This window comes from Magallana gigas, chromosome 7 (assembly GCF_963853765.1).
Source record: "Magallana gigas chromosome 7, xbMagGiga1.1, whole genome shotgun sequence".
NCBI classification, from domain to species: Eukaryota; Metazoa; Mollusca; class Bivalvia; order Ostreida; family Ostreidae; genus Magallana; species Magallana gigas.
Window position 1 is genome coordinate 42,772,340 of NC_088859.1, and position 19,915 is coordinate 42,792,254.

Sequence of the window (19,915 nt, forward strand, 5' to 3'; positions counted from 1 at the left end):
CTGTCTTTATTTACATGTCACAAGTCCTCGTACCACCACCAGAGGTTGTACAGCGTGCACGTGATCGTTCTGTGACGGAAAGTGATTACATTTCTCCACAGCTCCTTGGAACCTGGACATACTCGGTATAGTCTGCTTGCTGGGCCTTAAGATCAAGAGGGCGCTTGAAGCTATCTCTCTCTAGCTCCTTTGCTTTAGCGCTGTCATGAGGGAAACAAGCCATACGGACGGGGGTAGACTTTGGGTCCACTGGTTTACACTGACTCGGACAGCTCTTCACGGGTTCCTGGGAGAGACAGAGCTGGGATTCTCCTTTGTGTAGACGGGTTCTTCTAATGGTTTTGCTTTCCAGCTGGCATCCAGCTACAAAAACAACCAACAACGAGATACTTTTGTTTGCAGGTAGAACACTTCGCGAACATCTAAGGACGTTAAAATATGAGCCTTGACAGGACGTAAAACAGTGAATAAGTAATCAATCAATCAACAATTCAATCAATTGTTTTCTTGAATCATTAAGGATAACAAATCGCTAATTTAATTTGAATGCTTGAATTTGCATTTCAATAGAGGTTCAACATCCACAAGAGCACTTACACGAGGAAGACTGTGGTTGCTGACACTCCTTTCTGATACTTTGTGAGTCACATTTGCTATCTGGAACGAGGTAATCGAGGACGAGACAGCTGGAGTCGGAGCGATCGGTCCTACTAGGACTCTGAAACTCGTTTCCTTGTTTGCCGTCGAAGTTTCCACACAAACCACAAACGTGGGAGTAGTAGAATGGGGTTATCTGAAACATTAATAGTCCAATAAAACCATAAGTAACCAATATGTCGACAAATATGAGAAAAGGAAGAATTTATATTGTTTTCATACTAAACAGAAATGATTCTTTTCCATTGAGGACACGGGTAAAACGTACAAACCTTGAGAGATACTTTACGTCCATCAGAAGACACACGAACACCCTTTTGTGAGGCTAAGACGGAAACAATTCTTTGACTCCGACTGACTTTAATAGTTGATGGGATACTGCTGAGTACGATAATACATGAGGCATTACTGTAGGTGATACGTTAGAAATTAGATTACTATTAGTTAAATTATTTCAATGAATAACAGTATTTACCCAGTGGACTGGCTGATAGTGATAGAAGACTCCTCTGGAACTTGTCGTATATGACCATCAACTCTTACAACTAGTGAAGAATTCACGGGAACTATCTCCAACTTCTTGCCTTCAATGTGTACTTCCACTACCTATCAAAATCAACACACAGTTTCAAGTGATTAATGTTTTTGCTTATTTTCTTTATTTAGAATGAAATGTAAGGAAACGCCGAGTCTATATTCAAGCTCTGTGTTCAAACAAATTCTAATTATCAACTCACTCGTTTGGTGGAGTCGGAGGAATCCATCTTAGTTTTAATGGCGAAGTGCTTTGAGGAGGAGCAGTCCATAGCCATTACGACTTCACACTCCTTCGTGTCTGGAATGCTGTATTCCTTTCCGTCCATCGTTCGAATTTGGGAGTGTTTCATCTCGCATTGTCCTAATGTCATCAAAAAATAAAATAAAGAGGGATACTTTACTGTTGAAATTTTTTATAAATATTTAACAATTTCATTATGTTATACCTTACCTGGCAGACGACTGGTTATGCTCGACGTTGATTCCGGGAAAGAACGGTGGACTCCATCCCTTATACTCTGAACGGACTCGAACATGAATGGCCCAAAGTACGGCATCCACATTCCTCTGATGAAATTGGATTCTTCCGGAAGTTTTAATTCGGTGTCATACTGAGGGGAAAATAAAATAAAAAAATGATTTCATGATGTCCTCCGTTTTAGTCTCCAGTATATATATATAGAGGAATTAAGCCCTACTATAACCCTCAGCTGAGACATTAATGCCATACTCGTTTAACAAATGTAAAGTTTAACCTACTTGTCTGTTGTTTCTCCTGAGGTCAAGTAGAATTTCTAGTCTGTCTTTGGGACGGAATGAGTGTGGATACTCTGTGTACATCTGTCCATACATCATAGCTTTGAAGGCTTCATGGGTTCGCCAGACATACTCCTCAAGCACACGAGGTAATTCGTTCTAAAAGACCAATATTAGATAACAGCACTGAAAATTGTAATTGTTTTGATGAAAACGATCTTCATTGGGAGATAAGAATTTCAATAACAAATGTTGTTATATTTGTTTTCCTTTACCTTTTCCCAATGAGCACGGACATGTAAATGCCGTATCATATTCATTTCCAGACGGAGTCTTAGATAATCTGAGGTTACTTCTTCAGAACCATTGTGTTTCCTCTCGAGATACCTTTTGGTGATGCTGCTTCTCTCTAAAGGCGATCTCTGTGATCTTTCCCACAATATTTGCTCCAAAGATGGTGTTCCGAGTATCTAAAAAGACAAATATTCTTGTATGATCTCTTGATGGCATTTGAGTAAAAGCGCTGAGTCAAATTTCAAGGTAAACATTTACTTACCTGAACATCGAATAATTTCTTCTTTTCGCCTTCCAATCCATATTCTGCTTTCATAGATATACAGACTTCCCTGCCAGTCTCAGCCCGAAGCTCACCTCGAGCGGATGGCTCTAGATTTTGTATCCTACTGCTAGGTGGACTTGTAACAGGGGATTGAATTTGCCGAGAACTTTGGCTAGGGCTTGCTACTTTTTCCTGAGACTCTTCTCTTTTTAGATCTTGGAGCTTACTTTTCACTTCTTCTAGTTTACTTAACTGACTTGTCACTGAGACCTTGGCAGACTCCTTTTCTTGTGAACTCATTGATGAATCAGGGATCATCTTTTTGATCTTCTCGACAATATTCTTTTGGACTTCTATTCTTTGTTGGGGTTCTATAGTAGTGTCTGCTACCTTTTGATGCAGTTTTAGTGATCTTATATCACTTTCAATTTTCTGTACTTTATCTTGGACAGCTTTGGATTTTGAAACAAGATCTTTAATCGTCGCTGAATCTGGTTTCATGGCAGATTTTTCTTTGTCTTGGTCAATTTTTCTTACACTCTTTTCTATTTCAATCTGCTTTGATCGAATATCCTCTACCTCGCCGTGAAGCCTTTTCAGCGACTGTCGTTCAGATCCACTAAGACTAGAAACAGTTCGTTTCAATGACCTGGATGTCATTATTGATCTCAACATTTGCAGACAATCAACCTGTTTTGATTCTGCCCTCTTTTTCAAAGTTTCTATTTCGGAGTCCTTTGCCTCGGATCTAGAAACAGACCTGACCAATTCATCTCTAGCACATTCTGCAACTAAACCCAGTAAACTATGCTGCATATGTGAAACTTCCACAAGTTTTCTAACAACATCTACAGGGTGTTCTGCTACACTCTTTTGAGAAACAATCGACATTATTTGGATCTCCGTTTGACCAAGAGTATTCATGACTTCTCTTATTTGTTGAATCTGTTTGGACTGGTCTGTCTTTGATCCTTGTTCCTCTACTGCTAATCGCTGTGCAGCAATTATTTGTGACATATGAACTTGTCTCAGACGACCCAGTGTATCCTGTTCACTCTGAGAATGTCTTATCGTTGCTTCTTCCTTTTCTCTCTTTTGTTGAGAAGACGTAGCTGCTATTTTCGACAATCTGTTATTTTCCTGTTTAATTTCTTGCATAATTCTCTGAATTTCTTTTATTTGGTCTTCAGATTTGCCGGAGGCGGTTTGTGGTTTCTTTACCCGCTGCTCCAAACATTTCATTATTTGCTGTTGTTGAATGACGGATTTCATGAGTCTTTGTCTTTCCCTCTCGATATTTTGAGGAGATGGGCCAGAATTTTCTTGACGAATCTTTTCAGTAACTTCTTTTGCTAAAAGAAGTGCCTCCTTGATTTTTTTCTCATCAACAGATTTCAATCCCTCTGATTCCTTTGACCTGGAAATATCCTGAACCACATCTTTCTGTTTTTGCAAAAGGTCTGACACTGACTTTGACAAAGACGAACTACTAGACACTCTGGAAGGCTGATTGCTAGACACGGTGTCCTGGGACTGTTGAGAAGGCTGTTGTTGTTGCTGTGATTTATCTTTTTGTTCTGGTTTCTTAGATTCTTTAATTTCTTCAGAATCACTTTCACTGACCGACGAAGAATCGATTTGAACAGAGCTAGGTGGTGAATTAGACGAATCTACTTTGGAAGGAGAACGATGCTGCTGTTGTAAAATCTTTCTCAAAGATTCCTTGCTAGACTCTAATGATTTTGCAATATCTTGTCTTTCCTTTGATGAAAGTGACCTTCTTGAAGAACGAACAGCTTCGTCCAATCTTTGGTCAATCAGTTGTTGAAGTAGTGCACAATATTTGCGAAGTGCGTCTGATTTTTCACTTTTTGAAACTGATGCTGAATCCTTCTCTAGATCTTTCCTGACACTCTCTGACCTTTTGATCAGGGAAGATAACTTTGCTTTTATATCCTGCACTTGTAAGGAATCATAAGATCTTTGCCAAATCTTTCGTGCTTCTTTAAGAATTTGTTTTTGTTTTCTAATGAGATCAATAATGTTCCTGTCTTCTGGGGTTCCCGACTCTTCGGATTTGGAAAGTTCAGAGTTCATGACCTCATCGATGACCTCCTGAGTGTCAGATAAGCTTAGAAGTCTCTGAAGAACAGAGGATTCCCAGCGTGGTTCTTCAAGCATAATCCACCTGTGGTAGTCGGATTCTCCATGTCTTCTCACGTAAACTTCTATTTGCTGCTCAAGCTCTCTTTGATAAGCGTCTGACAACAATTCTGACGGGTCAGCGAGTCTGCTTGGTAAGTTAACGTTGACAGCAACGTCCATCTTAAAGAAATTATAATTTTGGTTAACAAATGTTTTCGACATATTCCGATACAAATAAGTCTATCACGTTTAAAATATCCAAATCTTTAAATTACTTACATTCCATGGTTTAGTTTCCATCGTCGGAATAGGGGATCTATTCATCCGGAGAAGAATGGATGTGGTCTTTGAGCTAGGGTTCATACCAGCGGCCATGCTGATGTGAAAGTGTCGTTTAATAGACCTAGATTGGTCAATCCCGATGACATTGAAAATTAATCCCATGCTGTTGTTTCGCGTGACTACAGATCCATCGGGATGAACAGACTGCGACTCTTTTAGATGTTCTAGAAGATCCTTTAAAGATGTATCCTTTGATCGGATGTCTTTTGGGGGAGATGTAGAGGAAGATGATGAAGAGGAGGGTGAGCTCTGGTCGGATTGATCGCTTCCAATCAAACTAGAGACCCATGATAATAAACCGGTCGAACTAGAACTCTCCTCGGAGGTTGGTTGTTGTTTGGATTGCGACATACGTTTCATTATTTGAAACTGAATCTCAACATATTTCTGAGGATCAGTTCCAGGAGAAAGAGTGACGATCATTTCTTGCTTCCCGATCATAGGATAGTATGGAACGTCCATTTCAAAGTCACGAACGACAGCTTGCCCGCTTAGTTTGATTTCAAGTCCTAAAGTTTGTTTTCCATAAGCCATTGACATCTGAAAAAAATATTCAAAGAATTTTTAAAAGTGAATCCTTGAACGGTGAAGTAAAATATTCAACATAAACTCGGAACTTTGTACATGTACAAAACATACCGGGAAAACCTTTGCATTTTTCGCTACACTGATTTCTTGCGTTTCTCTTGGCGAAGGATATTTGGTTATTTCTGATGGATCTTCTTTGAAATATGTGTATGGGGAAACTTCCAGCCTGGCAATTTTCTCACTCTATAAGAACGAAATTCATGAATGAAACATAAATCCCTAAAGGCGTTATTTGTCAGTGTTACAAATCATGACTGTACACAATGATACAATATGGTTTTGCAATTGGTACACTTACGAGTTTTTCAACATTGAATTTCGTGTAAAATTTAGCCTTAGGTAAATTGGCTGATGCGGTAAGAGAAAGTGGAGCTTCCATATGCGCCATTGTTTTCAAAGCAACTCCCATTTTGAAGTACTCCGCATCCATTTCCATTTCTCCTCGTAGTTGAAACAAAACACTAAAATAATTGACAAAACCGTTTATTTTATTAAACTTGCGCAACTATGGAAGAAGTAATTGGAATTATTTCGTTTGTCATTCGGTTATCTTACCTTGGTCTGAGCTCAAAATTAAAGCTGAGTTCCTTTGCTTGTTTTCCAGGACGATTGATTTCAAAGATTGATGGCATTCCTGTTACTCCCACTTTGCCCGTTACTTTGATAGCAGCGGTTCCATGGAGTTTTAGACGCAGGGGAAGGCCACACTCGGAAGGAATCATTATTTCAGCATCAAGTGGCATCGTTGACCTATGTACCTCAACGTTTAGTCCAGTCTTCAAATCTTGTTCTGAGACACCTGACAACAGCTTTCCTGTAAATATACAACGATAGAGCGATGTTTAAAACCGTTGTGTGATTGAAGGTACACCATTGTCGTTATAAATGTCACACGCAGTCATCTACCTTCTCTAAGTAGGGTGTCCACCAAAGTACCATCAAGAGTTATATACTGGAGTTCATTGCCCATCATTTTCATGTACATGTGACCTTTTGGTGTAGGACTTGTCCTTGGAGACACCTTCAACTAAGATTTGGGGTGTGCAATTAAGATAAGAAAACTTACTAGTATATATAGTGCAAAAAAAAAACAACAATATACATCTTCTTCGGATGATTGGTTGTTACATTTAAGCGAGAATTTTTCATTAAATGGTGCAACAGTGATCTTGCGGTGGAGTGGTTGATATTGTCTCTACCTGTTTGTGGATCTGACTTATAGAATCGGAAGGTTGCGAGGATTCAGCGCTTCGTCTTACTCGCTGTTTCAGAACGTCTACGAGTGACTTGCCCTTTGTTAGTTCACCGAGAGGACCCACCAGTTTAGACACCAGTGTTTGTAGCCCCTCTGTATTGAATCCTATCTAGAAAAATTCAAACAAAAATAAGATCATGTGTTCTAAATGTAACATAGAAATTCAATTCAAAGATTAGTTTTTCAAAACAAATGCAACAAAAATGTTTCTATTGGAATTAATACCTCTGCAAAGTTTACAGAACGTCCAAAAACATAAGTGTGGAGATTAACGGCACCAGCACGTGGGATGAATTCTTCCGGGGTGGTAACAAGACCAAGTTCGGCTGCTGCTCCCATCTTGTGCATTTCTGTATCACAGAATTAGCCATATTTAAATCATAACGTGTATACTGCCGAGGACGACTTACGTGTACATTGTTTATGAATTGTGTGCATACCATTAAATCCAGAAAGATGCATGAACCTCGAGTAATGATACATGGGGCTAAACTTCTTGGCAAATCTCATAGCAAAGCTAGCGTTCTTTGCCCTGGCAAATAAAAGAATAATTTAGATATACAACTTTTATTTTCATGTTACTGTCGTTGAGCTTTATTATGAATTTCTGTGCGTTGTAGTTGGGATTTTTAATATAAAATTTTCTCTCTCAATAGGGAGACAACAGAGCACAAACAAGGATTACCAGGACATGAGGCACGGGTAAGTACTGTTGGACATTTGTTCTAGATGTGTGTAGACGAATGTTCCGACGTGGGGATTCCTCTCCCTGTGGAGGGACTGAGCCACCATCTCCAGAAGCTGGCGGGAGGGCTCGGTGAACGTCATCATAAGGTAAGAACCAATCCGCACCTCCTCCTTCTCTGATTGGTCGAAATAAAGAGGCAGCAACGTTGTCTGAATCTAGAGGAGTAAAGGACAAGAAAAAAAATACATCCATAACTGAGGTGAACTTAACAATCTTGATTGAATCAATATGAACTATATTGAATATCTGTTTTAAATTTATTTTGAGGCTGACATAAACCGAACTTACGAATATGTATGCATTCGATTGAATTAACTTTTTGCACTTGGAACTTATTTGAAGAGTTTTCTACCCTTTGCAAAAATTTAAAAAATTGAATGTTTAATAATATGCACGGTAAATATTGAAATTGTATTATTATTTTCAACGAAAAGCTTTTGCAACTTTTCACCAAGAGATTTGTGAAAAAATTATTTGTACTATGAAGATATATTTAGAAATGCATTTTCCCCCGTAGACTTCAATGTCAACTTCAAAATGGGATAAATTTGTAAATATTTAAAATTTTTGAATTTTTTAAAGATGAAACCACACTAAGATTTTAGTAATCAAACTTGCAATATATTAGATAAGAAACATGATAGTTATGAATGGACTAACAGAATTCAAACAGTGTTTCCTGTTTCAAAATTAAGTACCTTTAAGATAAAATTATTTAAATTAATTTTAAATAATGTATTTGATGCAGTAATATTCGAAGAAAACTTTATATTTTTCCTATTTTATGTAAATGCAAAATTCACTCACATCGTCTGGGTAATGACGGGCAAGTTTTCGCAAGCTGTAAATAGCTTGGGTTCTGAGCATCTGCGGCTGAGATTTATCCTGTATATATGTCCTAATGGTTGGGATCATTTCCCAAAGTCCAGCGTTACCAATTGTCTTGAAGCTCAGTATTTTGTCGTCAAAAACAGTAGACCTCATCAACATTTGTAATTCCTGTGTAAAAAGGTAATCATTAATCAATGATGCAACGTTTAAAATTTAGGTTTTAGATGACTTTAACCTATTAGCACACATCAATATTTGTTAAGGCTGCTATGTGTGTTTTCGCTGGTCTTCTTTTTAAGATTACCCACCTTCACAATTTCCTGCTTTATTTTTGTGTTGATACTATGTTCTCGCTTCTTCAAGTCTTCTAACTCTCTTTTCTTTGATTTTAATTCATTCCTAGTCTGTGACCGCGATTCCTGGGAAATCAGTGTTTTGACAATTTCCTCTTGGCGTGAAATTTCACGAGATCTTCTCCATCCTTCTTCTCTCAGCATTCCAGCTACTGATCCCAAGCATAAGAAAGCAGCTCTTTTTAAATATCTGTCCTTTGAAACTTGGCTGCTTCTTGTCAGATCCTGATGAAAAAAAAATATTTAATGCTAAAAGGTCAAAGCCATAGAACTGAATTTTTGCCGATATTGTTTTTTCAGAATGCCATCTATTTCATTCATAGTGCAAGATTTTGTATAGTGCAGAAGAAAAATCTGAAAATAATTACTTGATTTTAAGTTCTCTGAACAAGTACGTGCAGACAAATTTGAAAAACGTGCATCAGTGTTCGGACTGGTGAACTGAACAAGCGCGGCCCGCCGATAAAGACTGAGCTCACTATTATATAGACCCAGACAGCTCTGTCATCATTGGCTGACCGCGGCTTGTCTTCCCACAATTCCCTACCAGGAATGATGCTTGTTCGACGAGAAAAGGTGTGAAGAGGTTGGAAGAAGTGCACAATCGGTATTTAAATTGTTAAACGTGATAAAGTGTTCCAAGAAAGGAAGTGTTTGTTTTGGGTTTTTTTTAATTGACATGTATTTATTACATGCGACTTTACTTGAAGCCTTTGGCACAGAGACAAACTAAAGTTAAAAGTGAACCCGCAAATGTCATTAATTGGAAATTTGGTACGTGAAGATGTTCAAATGCCCTGGCGAAAGAAAAGGTTTCAGTAATCATTCAATTTAACACATGCAACTTTACCAGAAGTTTCTTAGCAATCAGAACATCTGGCCTGGCAGAGAGAGACAGAATGCCCAGAGCCACGACAGCCTCGGACTGTGGGAGCTGGTCGTTGAGGATGGAGTCCACCAGGACTTCTGTAGCGGAAGTAGTTCCGGCAGATGGAATGATGTCCATCAGCATCTTGCTGTTTGGTCATAAAATGTTGTTAAGACAATTAAAAATGTTGATAATTGGGAATCAAAATTTGTACATGTACACATTTTGATTCCCAATAATCAAAATTTTTGTAAAGGACACAAGGTTAAAAAAAGTATTTAAGCAAAAACAATTGATATTTTAGTTACTAGTACACTGTATAGTAACTTAAATATGCGAATGTATGACTCAATGGCATCTTTTTTTCTGTGTGTCGTATCGTTTCTCATTATCTAATATTTTTATAATTACCGGTAATTTTATTAATTCTTATATACCTCTTTCATTATTAAATTAATATTTGTCATATGTTATTGTTGTATAAGATAATATATAAAAATAAGATACGTGTAGTAATACCTGACAGGTTTTTCTAATTAATTTTTTTTCCTTTCTTCCTCGTATAAGATGAGATTTTTATTCTAAGAAACGAAGGCCAAAAACGCAACTTTGAGAAGACTTTTAACAAATAAAATCTTTAAGAGCTTTGGAAACATGTATTTCATAAATATTATTTCAAATTTATGACGTTAATCCATTTTTCATACAAAATTAAGGGCTTCCGGAATTAAAAGAAGGGTAAAATTAAGATATTTATCCATCTACAATAAAGCCATATATTGTATCAAACACATTTCTTAATATGAAAGAATGGTAAAATTAAGATGTTTATTCATCTACAATATAGACATGGTATCATACCATGTCTCTATTGTAGATGAATAAACATCTTAATTTACTATTAAACACCTTTCTTAATGTGTTTAGCACAAACTTACAACTGTTTGCTGTCTGTTTTCGCCGTTTGGAACATTTCTCGATATACCGCTCTTAGGCTCTCAGAATCAGCCGTTCGTATCTCCTCTAATAGTGACATCAAGAGCGGACCTGCTTCGGGTTGTATGGTTGGTTTCATAAACACCTCCAACATTTTCAACAACTTTCTAATCTGAATTGTATATATAACGGTTTGATAATTGCACTACATTGTAAAACCGATTTATACAATGAAACTATATAAATCCTAATTATCTAAAGTAGCACTAAACGACGGTGTGTTTCAATTCAAAAGTTTCGGAAATTTTTACGTCTAAAATAAGAAAAAACAAATAAATGAATTTACATATCGCAAGAACACTATAGCTGATACACATCTTTTCTCAATACCAAGATTATAATATCTACGGAACGCACCCTATCCGCCGCCTGATTGCTCGTTGTTTTTGGCTGCGGACTGGGAGGCTGGGGTGATGGATGATGATTGGATGATGATGAATGTTGTGGCGACTCTGGAGACGACTTGTCCGTGGACAGGCTGTTACTGGACTGCTGCAAGATGCTGGAGGAGTCTCTCAGCTCCAGCTCGCGGGAGGTGTACTGCAATCCAGACTTGACTTTTGTTGGGCTTTGCGGCTCTGAGAGACTGGTCTTCACATCCTCCTCTTTGACTAAATTCAGGGTCTGACTGTAAAATATGAAACTCGTTTTCAACCGGAGGTTTTTCTTCGTATTTAATATACAAGTAACGTTTTAGCTATGTATTGATTCGGTTTATACCATATTTGAACCTGCATTGTACAGGTACACGTTGCAGTCATTGAAAAGGGTATATCTGTACGAGACATTTGGACACCTACTTGAGATAGGTAGCAACATGTCCTCCTTTGGCGGAGTACGGTGTGAACACGTGTTGGCTCTCTGCAATGGCGCTTTGGATCTGGAACTGTCGCATGTTTCCACGGAGGGTGTATCTGATCTGTGAGGCGGATCTCAGCGGTTCCGACTGGTGGGGCAATAGAAAGATACAAGTATGACAGCTATACTGTTATGTCTTCATCAGATATCCATCAACATAAAATGAATATCAGTTTTAAAAGATATTTTGAAGCGCAAATTTATGAATATTATAATGAAAAGATAGACATATAATTATATTTATAAATCTGCTAGGTTGCAAATGTTTTAATAAGCTAATTGACGTGATGAACGAATAGTAATTTAAGAATCAGAACATGTGAAGTATTTTGAATAACTTCAGTCATAACTATATATGCATTCTTAAAAGTCAACAGCAGATCAGACAAAGCCTTAATGCGTGTGATATTTCTTCCTCAATCCTCCTTCAGACACCAATACCTACCTGCTCCCTGACACATTCGGCGCACTGTCGTAAATGGAACATAGAGGCGAAGTACTTTGGCCTGTCCAGACAGTGGTGGTAATTCCGGACTTTTGTGATATGCATCCATGGATTAGCACTGGTGGAGGTCCAAGGACTGATTCTGTACAGTGTTTCACACTCCCCGACGATGCTGGGCTACCAATTCAAGCACAGATTATGTCATGTATTCCTATATTAATACCGATATTTTACTCACGGATTTGTTCATTTGGTCTGAGTAGTTCTAACCCTAAAAGATTTTTCACAGCAAATACGCTAAATTTATGTATTTTCATTGCGTTTTTCTTGAATGAGAGTTTTATTGTTGTTAATTTACCTCCATGACTGTGAACATTGAACCTTCGTCAGAAGACTGCGGACGGAGAACTTGCGGAATGGCGCTGCTTTTTCTGAGTTCCTTCCTCTTCTCAAGGTTCATCTCCAGCATACTGAGCAGACCTTTCTTCACGTTAACGGACCATTCCGGGTCGTCTGCTTCGTGGTGGATATCCTTAACGTTGCCGCGGACGTACCTAGCAAAACACATTTTTTAATCACGTTAGACTTATACCACTATTATCCTCAGTTTTTATTTTTATTATCTATATCTTAATATTTTTGGTAATATTTGGTTGTCCTAGCTACTAAAAAGAAAGAGTTTTAAAATAAAAGGTAGAAATCAAATTCAAAAGCAACGTAGAACCCAGAAGATCTTCCCTCTCCCTACCTGAAGTTGATAGGTCTGGACAGGTCCGTCAGCATCTGCTCGGCGTCCCTCCCCGTCAGGGGCTGGAACATCTCCGCGGGCACCTGCTGCTGGGTCGGGTCCACCGACTCTATAGGGTCGTTGATCTTTGCAAAGGTCAACTTGTCCATCTGAGAAGTGAAGGGAGTAGGTCAGTGAATGAGGTGTTTGCATGTTGTATTTTTTAGATTCAAAATTTGATTGGTTGAGGATTTGAAATTGAAAGTGTAATTTCTTTTTTATACTTATGTCTGACTAGGTGTTTTGAAAATGATGATTTGCAAATGGTCACATATAATCATTCATGTATAATTTCAACATGCTATTTTATATGACTGTAATTGCGGATGTGTTACACGGACAAGCATTCGAAAGATGTGCAAATACGTTACTTATTAAAGTGGTTATGTAAATGAAATTTCTTGACAATAAATGATTCATGAATTTAAATTGAAGACCACTATAAAGATATGTATGTGATCTTAATCTGCTCATTAATAGTTTGTTGCTAACACATTTGAATCTACTTACCTTCAAGGTAGCGGACGAGCGGGACCGGAACTGGATCCTGACGTCGGACTTCATTTTCATTCCGGAATAAATCGTGCTCCCCATAGGTATTCCGGTAAGTGCTTGTGTTTCATACTCATACAGGTATTCCTTATTGCTTTCATAGGCTAACAGTTTGGTGTAAAAGGTTTTAGATGTGTTTTTTGCATCATAAGTGCTTGTTTTTAACAAGCAACCAAATGATGCGATTAAAAAAAGAACTAGCTACTAATTCATGTTATATGAAATGTATTAACTGTATACTCATATTGATTAAAAAAGTATTCACTGTGAATAAAACATCGACAATATAAGCAAATGAATAGAAAAATTTGATCACGAGCTTTGGCATTAACTTGTTCTAACCACGGGATTAACCGCGGGATTTGACACATTAACTGGTTTTAAATCGTGCATTTTAAACTGAATATTTTTTCACTCTGTAGTGCGTGTGACACGTGACTGCAATTGCTGTCTAAAAACAGTTACAAATTTGTTGAAATTACTCTATGCGATTAGTAATTAGTTAGAGTACATCTAATAGTTCATATAGAAATTGAGGTATACGACTGATCGTGTGCAGGCTGCTGTATTGACACTTTTGTGCATGAAGATAAATGTGCTCGACAAAACAAACTTTGTTTTCTTTTTTAACTTATTTAGTTTTAACTATCGGCTTTTTTTCTTCAAACGATCATATTGTAATGTGTGGGAATCATGTAAAAATTATATTTTTAAAAAAGTAGCGGTTAGTGTGTCCCAATGTCACTAAATTTCATTCAAAGTATGTATGCTCATTAGTTTTCCTCTCAATATTCAGAATGGTCCCTTATACTTGTGCAATAAAATACATGCTCAATTTTACCACAGGAAAAAATAATTTACCTTGACTGGGAGTCTGGGCGGCTAAAATAAAACATATTTAAAGCTATAAAATGTGTAATTAACGTATATTTAAAATCATCGAACCTTTCCTCGAAAACAGGGAGAGAAAGATGACCTAACTTTGACAGATCTGAACAAGAAATTGTAATTTTGTAAATCTTACTCGCTCAGCAATTCAAAATGATTTAACGATATGACAATATCATGATTATAATGCTAATATTTAAACGAATTTATCTTTGATAAAAATTTTAAAAAGATAAATCTTGAAATCTGAATAATAGGGGATTTCTGGGTTTACATGCAATTCCATTTGTCTTTTTATAAAAGTAAATAAATCGAATTAAATTAAACGAAGCTAGATTTTATTCATACAAAGTAAATTAAAAAGCAATTTATGTTCACGGTAGATAATTTATTGATATCGCAATAAAGATATAGATATATAGGTAGAATAGAATCATTACATTTATTTATATCGTACGTTATATGATATTAGTAAATGATCTACCATGAACATTTAGTTCGATGGAACAATAATGTTTTACCAAAATTATTTTAGCTATTCGCGATTTGATACTTTTAAATTTCATTTCACCATGCATTGTCACTGTCTCCAAAATGTAATATAATAAATTAATCATTGCATAATCAAAATATTATCAATTTAAACCCAACCTGCTGGTGGAAGAATAAGTTTCTTTATATGTCGATAACTTCGATAATTGGATTTTTTGGTCAAGTTATGAAAATACTTAAAAATCAAATCAATGATTATTTGAGTGAATATAAAAAGCGGTGTGTATTACCTGCCGCCACCAGGGCTGTTGAGACCGCAAGCAGAAGCAACATTCTGCCGTGTAACAGCAGTGTCCCCAATGCTGGCTTTTTATACAGAGCCCCCACAGTCCACAGGTGTACCCCCTCAAAACACTGTAGGAGATTGTTTATTTTGAACTCTTTGTTTTGGGAATCGTCCACTGAACCCGCTAGCTGCTGTGGAGGTGAGACGGGGAAACGTCACAACATTCGGTCCACCTTACTGAGCTCTGTGGGAACGTTAACGCAGTCTGCTGAGGGTGCTAGCCGAATGATGTGTCAGCACAGTTATAGTTCTTAATCTTGATATCAATTAACCGTTATGATATTGTGTACTTTAACAGTGTAATATTGTCTTGATATTTTTTAATGATGAAAACTTTAGGTTTTGAAGAAATAAGATAAATTTCATAGACAATAATTAATTTTTACCCTCACAACAATTAATCTATAATATGTTTTGTGGGTTTTTTTTGTTTATTTGTTTGTAGTTGTTGTTGTTTTTTGGGGGGGGGGGGTGAGAATTTGGGTGGATCTGTTCACATTAGATTTTACAAATTTATTTAAGACGCATGTTTCTCAAAATTCCACATGCCCCAGTCACACATTCACGGATCAACTCCACGGTTCTACTACGAAATATTTTCCACGGTTGACACCGGAAAATCAAATAATCGTTAATGCCCCAGTCACACATTCACAGATCAACTCCTAGGTTCTACTACGGAATATTTTCCACGGTTAACACCGGAAAATCTAATGATACGGAGTTAGTACGGATGTACTACGGAATGGATACAAATTGATACATACGAATTACTACGGATTTATACGGAGTTAAAACGGACTTCTACATTCTAAAACGGTTTAGTAAGTTTTTCTAAGGAAGTACTACGGTGGTTTCATCCGTAGTGGAATTTTGAACATGTTCAAAAATTGTTGCAGCTATACAAGTATTGCTACGTTTGGATACGATAACAGACGGAAATCCCACGGGTCAATACACATCGCCACGAATGATTCCTGATCGCTTCCGTAGCTAATCCGGCATTTAATCCGTGAATGTGTGACTGGAGCATTAAACTGACAAAAACAAAACGTTGCATTACATAATTAGATTGACTACATTTCATTTTTAAAGAGCAAAAGTATATTTATTATTGATAAATTAATTAATAGTAGCCTGGTACTAAATGGGCTTGCTCTCATTACACGCAAAAAGTTAGCAGTTCTGTACGTGTGTCTTTGGTGATATTATTGGCAAAATCTAGCTGTTACTGGCCAGTGGGAGAACATTCAAGTTTTCAAGTTTACACCAAAACATTTTGAGCCAATTATTGTTGGCTCTCTAATTTTGAGACGTATGGTACTTCGCCTATGTATATATGTTACAACAATATTATCCGTTACTTACATTTTAAGAATTTTCAATATCTATATTGTCGGATCAAATCTTAATTTTTACTAGGTTTGCCAGTGTTGTGTTGTCATGAAAATGACCCCAGGACCTTGTCAATGTCAAAAATGACCAAAATTAAAAGAGTGTCAGAAAGACAAGACAACGTTGTGAACAGTAGTTTTATTATAATTATTTATGATGTCTACATATAGTATCAGTAAAACAAGACAATTCGTAACAAATTCCATAGTCTGACCTCTGAAAGGTCAAAGGTAAAACATGATGACGAAACACCATAGTACAACTGGAAATATGTATAAACTGGTATTGATATAAATATCTTTGAAAGAAATGGGTAAATCACATGAAACGTTGATCAAACAATTAACACTTAAATCACAAAACATGAGGAGTGAGTGGGTACCAGACAGACACGGGGGATAATGAGTGGGAACCAGACAGAAGCACAGCCTCGTTGTTGCCATGGTGAAGACTGAAGTGGTAAATTGTATACAAGTCAGTGTACGATATCACAATTGTAAGGTAGGGTGAAGTCAGAATGAAGAACTAATATGTCTGAAAAGGAAGAATGATAGACACGTGGTCAAAGTGAAGAAATACGCTTGTCATTCATGATTACATAAACTGCCAGAGTTTTGACTATTCTGTAAAATGATTGACAACTCTTGAATTGTATAATGTACATTGCATATTTATGTGTGTTGAGTTTTTTTTTTAACAGTACACATTGCAAAGAAGAACTAACACATAAAAATTAACACATGAGGTATATAGTACTACTAATTTACTGGCTCAAGCACAGGGACTACATGCATGGATCATAAAGTTGTGAATTTTGGTATATATCCCAAACGTTCAACAGATACAAACTAGTTTTTATTCACTAGTATAATAACAATCTGTTTTCAAAATGCAATAAACAAAAATGGCCAATAAAGTAGAAATGAACAAAAGTATGGATATTTCAGCATTCTTCAATAAATCACAAAATTGAATAAAAAGGAGAGAAAAATCTCAACAGACACCTAGATACAATAGCATCAATATAACATTGTATTTCTGGAATTGTGGAGATCAGATCAAGACAAAGTAAATTGAAATACACACTGTGACAATAAAACAGTAAACAATACAGTATATCACAGATAAATAACAAAATAAAAAAGTCAACAAATTGGTGTATACACCCAGGATCGTGAAACAAGGTCAAATGGAAGCACAATGAAATGGTACTTAGTTTTGTTTCTTCTTCAAGTATAAAGAGCACCAAAATGTTTAATCATGATAAGGATAGGACTGATTTTTTACTTGTTAATTATTTTGATAGGTTCTGAGTTTCGTATTAATGTATATACGAAAGCTAAAGACTTTAAAAATCAAAACAATTCATTTTTGTTTGATATCCCTAAATTTTGTGGTAAAAATGTTAATGACAAAAATTTCTACTTAGAAACATTAGAGCTGTACTTATTGTAAAACGGACAAAACTAGTTTTTCCTGCATCAGAGGATATGTTTTTCATAATGTCCTTTTTGGTACATGTAATAGAAAATCTAAGAGTCTGCTAATGTAAAAAAAAAATGGGCTTTATACTTTAATTTTTATAATGAAATCAAAGTATCGCATTTAAAAATGTGCAACCTTGCTTGGGTACTGTAGAGACTTTAAAATAATGTATGTCACAACCAATAAGTTTAGTGTACAAAAAATCAAATGAGTAAATTGTGATTTAACAATTGGGAAAGGACTGCCAGTTTGTTAATCTGTGTCCAATTTGTTGTGCATGTCCATAAAATAGGTTCAAACGAATATCAACATGGCTTGGAATGGCTAACTGTGATTAAAACATGAGGACTATATGGATTTGAGTTTCATGATCTAAATATACAAAAATACAAAAAAGTTAAAGCTGTACATGACAATAACATTAATAATGTAATATAATGCTCTAGATTGATTATTCTATCTATATGATGGTGCCACAGGAAAAAATAAGTCAACAGCTCAAAGTAACAGAGCAAAATGACATGTCACTTGATATATACTTGACATAATTTGTCACAATGATTATTCATGAAAATCAAATGAAAATTAGTTATATATATTTTTTTCAATTTTAGAAAATATAATATAATGAAAAAGGTGACCAAAAACTGACAGATTCAGAGAAAACCACATCAAATGGGTTAGTGGGATGATCATCCTTGGTTCCACTTGGGTTGTGTTGTCATTCTAGCCTCTCTCTGAATCTGTCACCATGACTACAAAAACTGAAGAGACTGAACACATATGAGGCTACATTATCACAAGTACACAAGCTTGCAATGCCAATTTTTTGTGTCATCAGTCTGTCACGTGTGAGCATATTTCTTGTAGGCAGAATACTTCTTGGCATCCTGTACACTTTTAATTGACATAGATGTTTTGATTGCTACATCCACACTCTGTTCAAATTTAAAGGTGCATTCACTCCCTTGCTGCAATACAATCAAATATCATAATTAAAACTATAGCAAAACAAAATTCTTGGACTGCTACTTTTTTCACATTATAAGTAATACTTGATCTTTCAAAAGATCACTCTTCAAAATATCTCATCCTTAATGCTTTCATATTCATACGGTAATCAAAAACATTTCTTTTTGTCTATCTGGTTGCAAAAGGATTAAAGTAAAATTGGCAGTATTATAATTGGCAGTACATGTATTATAATTTTCTCAGTAAAATAATTGTGTGTATGATGGCAGACAATGGGCCAGTCACCTACACCATCATCTGACTGCTGGTCATCGCTGTAGGTACAGTCCCGGCACCCTTTCCAACTCAGAAGGCACGACTTAGCTTGAGGAGATTCTGAGGAGACCACAGTGAAATCAAAGACTTTGGTGGGTGAAGGGGAGGGGGTTACTTGACCGGGAACTGGAGAGGAGTGGACCTCCAAATTATCTGTACAAAAAAACCCACAAATCAGTCAAACATTGCCAAAATTGAATCAAAGAATTTAAACAATTCACCATGAATACGGTAACTATTCACCCTGCATTCAGAATTACTAATTTTAAAATAAAAGGTAATCCCTGGTCAAAAGATTAGAAAGCTATACTGGTAACTATGATTTTTGGGAGTTGATTTTTAATCAACTCTCCTATGCAGTTACTCTTGCAAACCGAAACTAAAACAGTGTTTGGACCTAAGCACAAATCAACACCGCTGACAAGACTTAGTTCTTGAAAATATTGATAAATTCGACGTAATGTATGCTGAAGCATTTTTAAAAAGGAAACTTATCTATAAATACCTTGAAAATAGTCGGATTTTTAAAAAATAGTAAGAACAATTTAGAAATTTTTTGCAGTTGTATGTATTCCTACGCCAGAGTTCACTACAGTCTCGTTCAACCATCGGCTGTCTCCGTACATCTCCGACAAGCTCAGAGTCAGTCTATACTAGTATTTAAAGGTTGCATCATCAAGCTATCACGTGACCTGGTATCTCTTACTAGACAGAGATTAATGGAGACAGCCGAGCATCTGGTTGA

The 19,915-nt window shown here is 36.4% G+C and overlaps 2 protein-coding genes across 10 annotated transcripts in view; both read right to left on the minus strand.

The window, feature by feature from the left end:
* Window positions 1-21: 21 nt before the first annotated feature.
* On the minus strand, window positions 22-15,036 carry LOC105340731 (vitellogenin-2). 2 transcript variants are annotated; one of them, XM_034459036.2, is made up of 30 exons: window positions 14,948-15,036; window positions 14,139-14,159; window positions 13,236-13,381; window positions 12,687-12,835; window positions 12,297-12,492; window positions 11,939-12,115; window positions 11,436-11,581; window positions 10,993-11,263; window positions 10,578-10,747; window positions 9,622-9,787; window positions 8,727-8,996; window positions 8,395-8,586; window positions 7,525-7,742; window positions 7,280-7,371; window positions 7,065-7,189; window positions 6,784-6,948; window positions 6,491-6,611; window positions 6,140-6,398; window positions 5,883-6,045; window positions 5,636-5,767; window positions 4,934-5,536; window positions 2,507-4,834; window positions 2,226-2,420; window positions 1,954-2,109; window positions 1,646-1,805; window positions 1,395-1,555; window positions 1,133-1,263; window positions 930-1,035; window positions 598-793; window positions 22-363 (listed from the first exon to the last, which is right to left on the minus strand). In XM_034459036.2, exons 1-30 carry the CDS (start codon window positions 14,988-14,990, stop codon window positions 86-88), a joined length of 7,536 nt encoding a protein of 2,511 aa, XP_034314927.1. In that variant the 5' UTR covers window positions 14,991-15,036; the 3' UTR covers window positions 22-85. The 2 variants fall into 2 exon arrangements, with proteins under 2 accessions (XP_034314927.1, XP_034314926.1); XM_034459035.2 differs by having other exon boundaries at window positions 930-1,038.
* A 1,485-nt stretch (window positions 15,037-16,521) lies between these two features.
* Window positions 16,522-19,915, minus strand: part of LOC105340730 (serine/threonine-protein kinase SIK2) — a 63,504-nt gene continuing 60,110 nt past the window's right edge. For 7 of the 8 annotated variants that reach the window (XM_066066241.1, XM_066066240.1, XM_066066237.1 and 4 more), the window contains 2 exons: window positions 19,145-19,323; window positions 16,522-18,854 (listed from right to left, as the gene is read on the minus strand). In XM_066066241.1, coding sequence (XP_065922313.1) covers window positions 18,729-18,854; window positions 19,145-19,323 — 305 coding nt within the window. In that variant the 3' untranslated portion in view covers window positions 16,522-18,728. Of the gene's footprint in view, window positions 18,855-19,140; window positions 19,324-19,915 lie in introns of all 8 variants that reach the window. The other variant, XM_066066242.1, reaches the window with a different exon arrangement.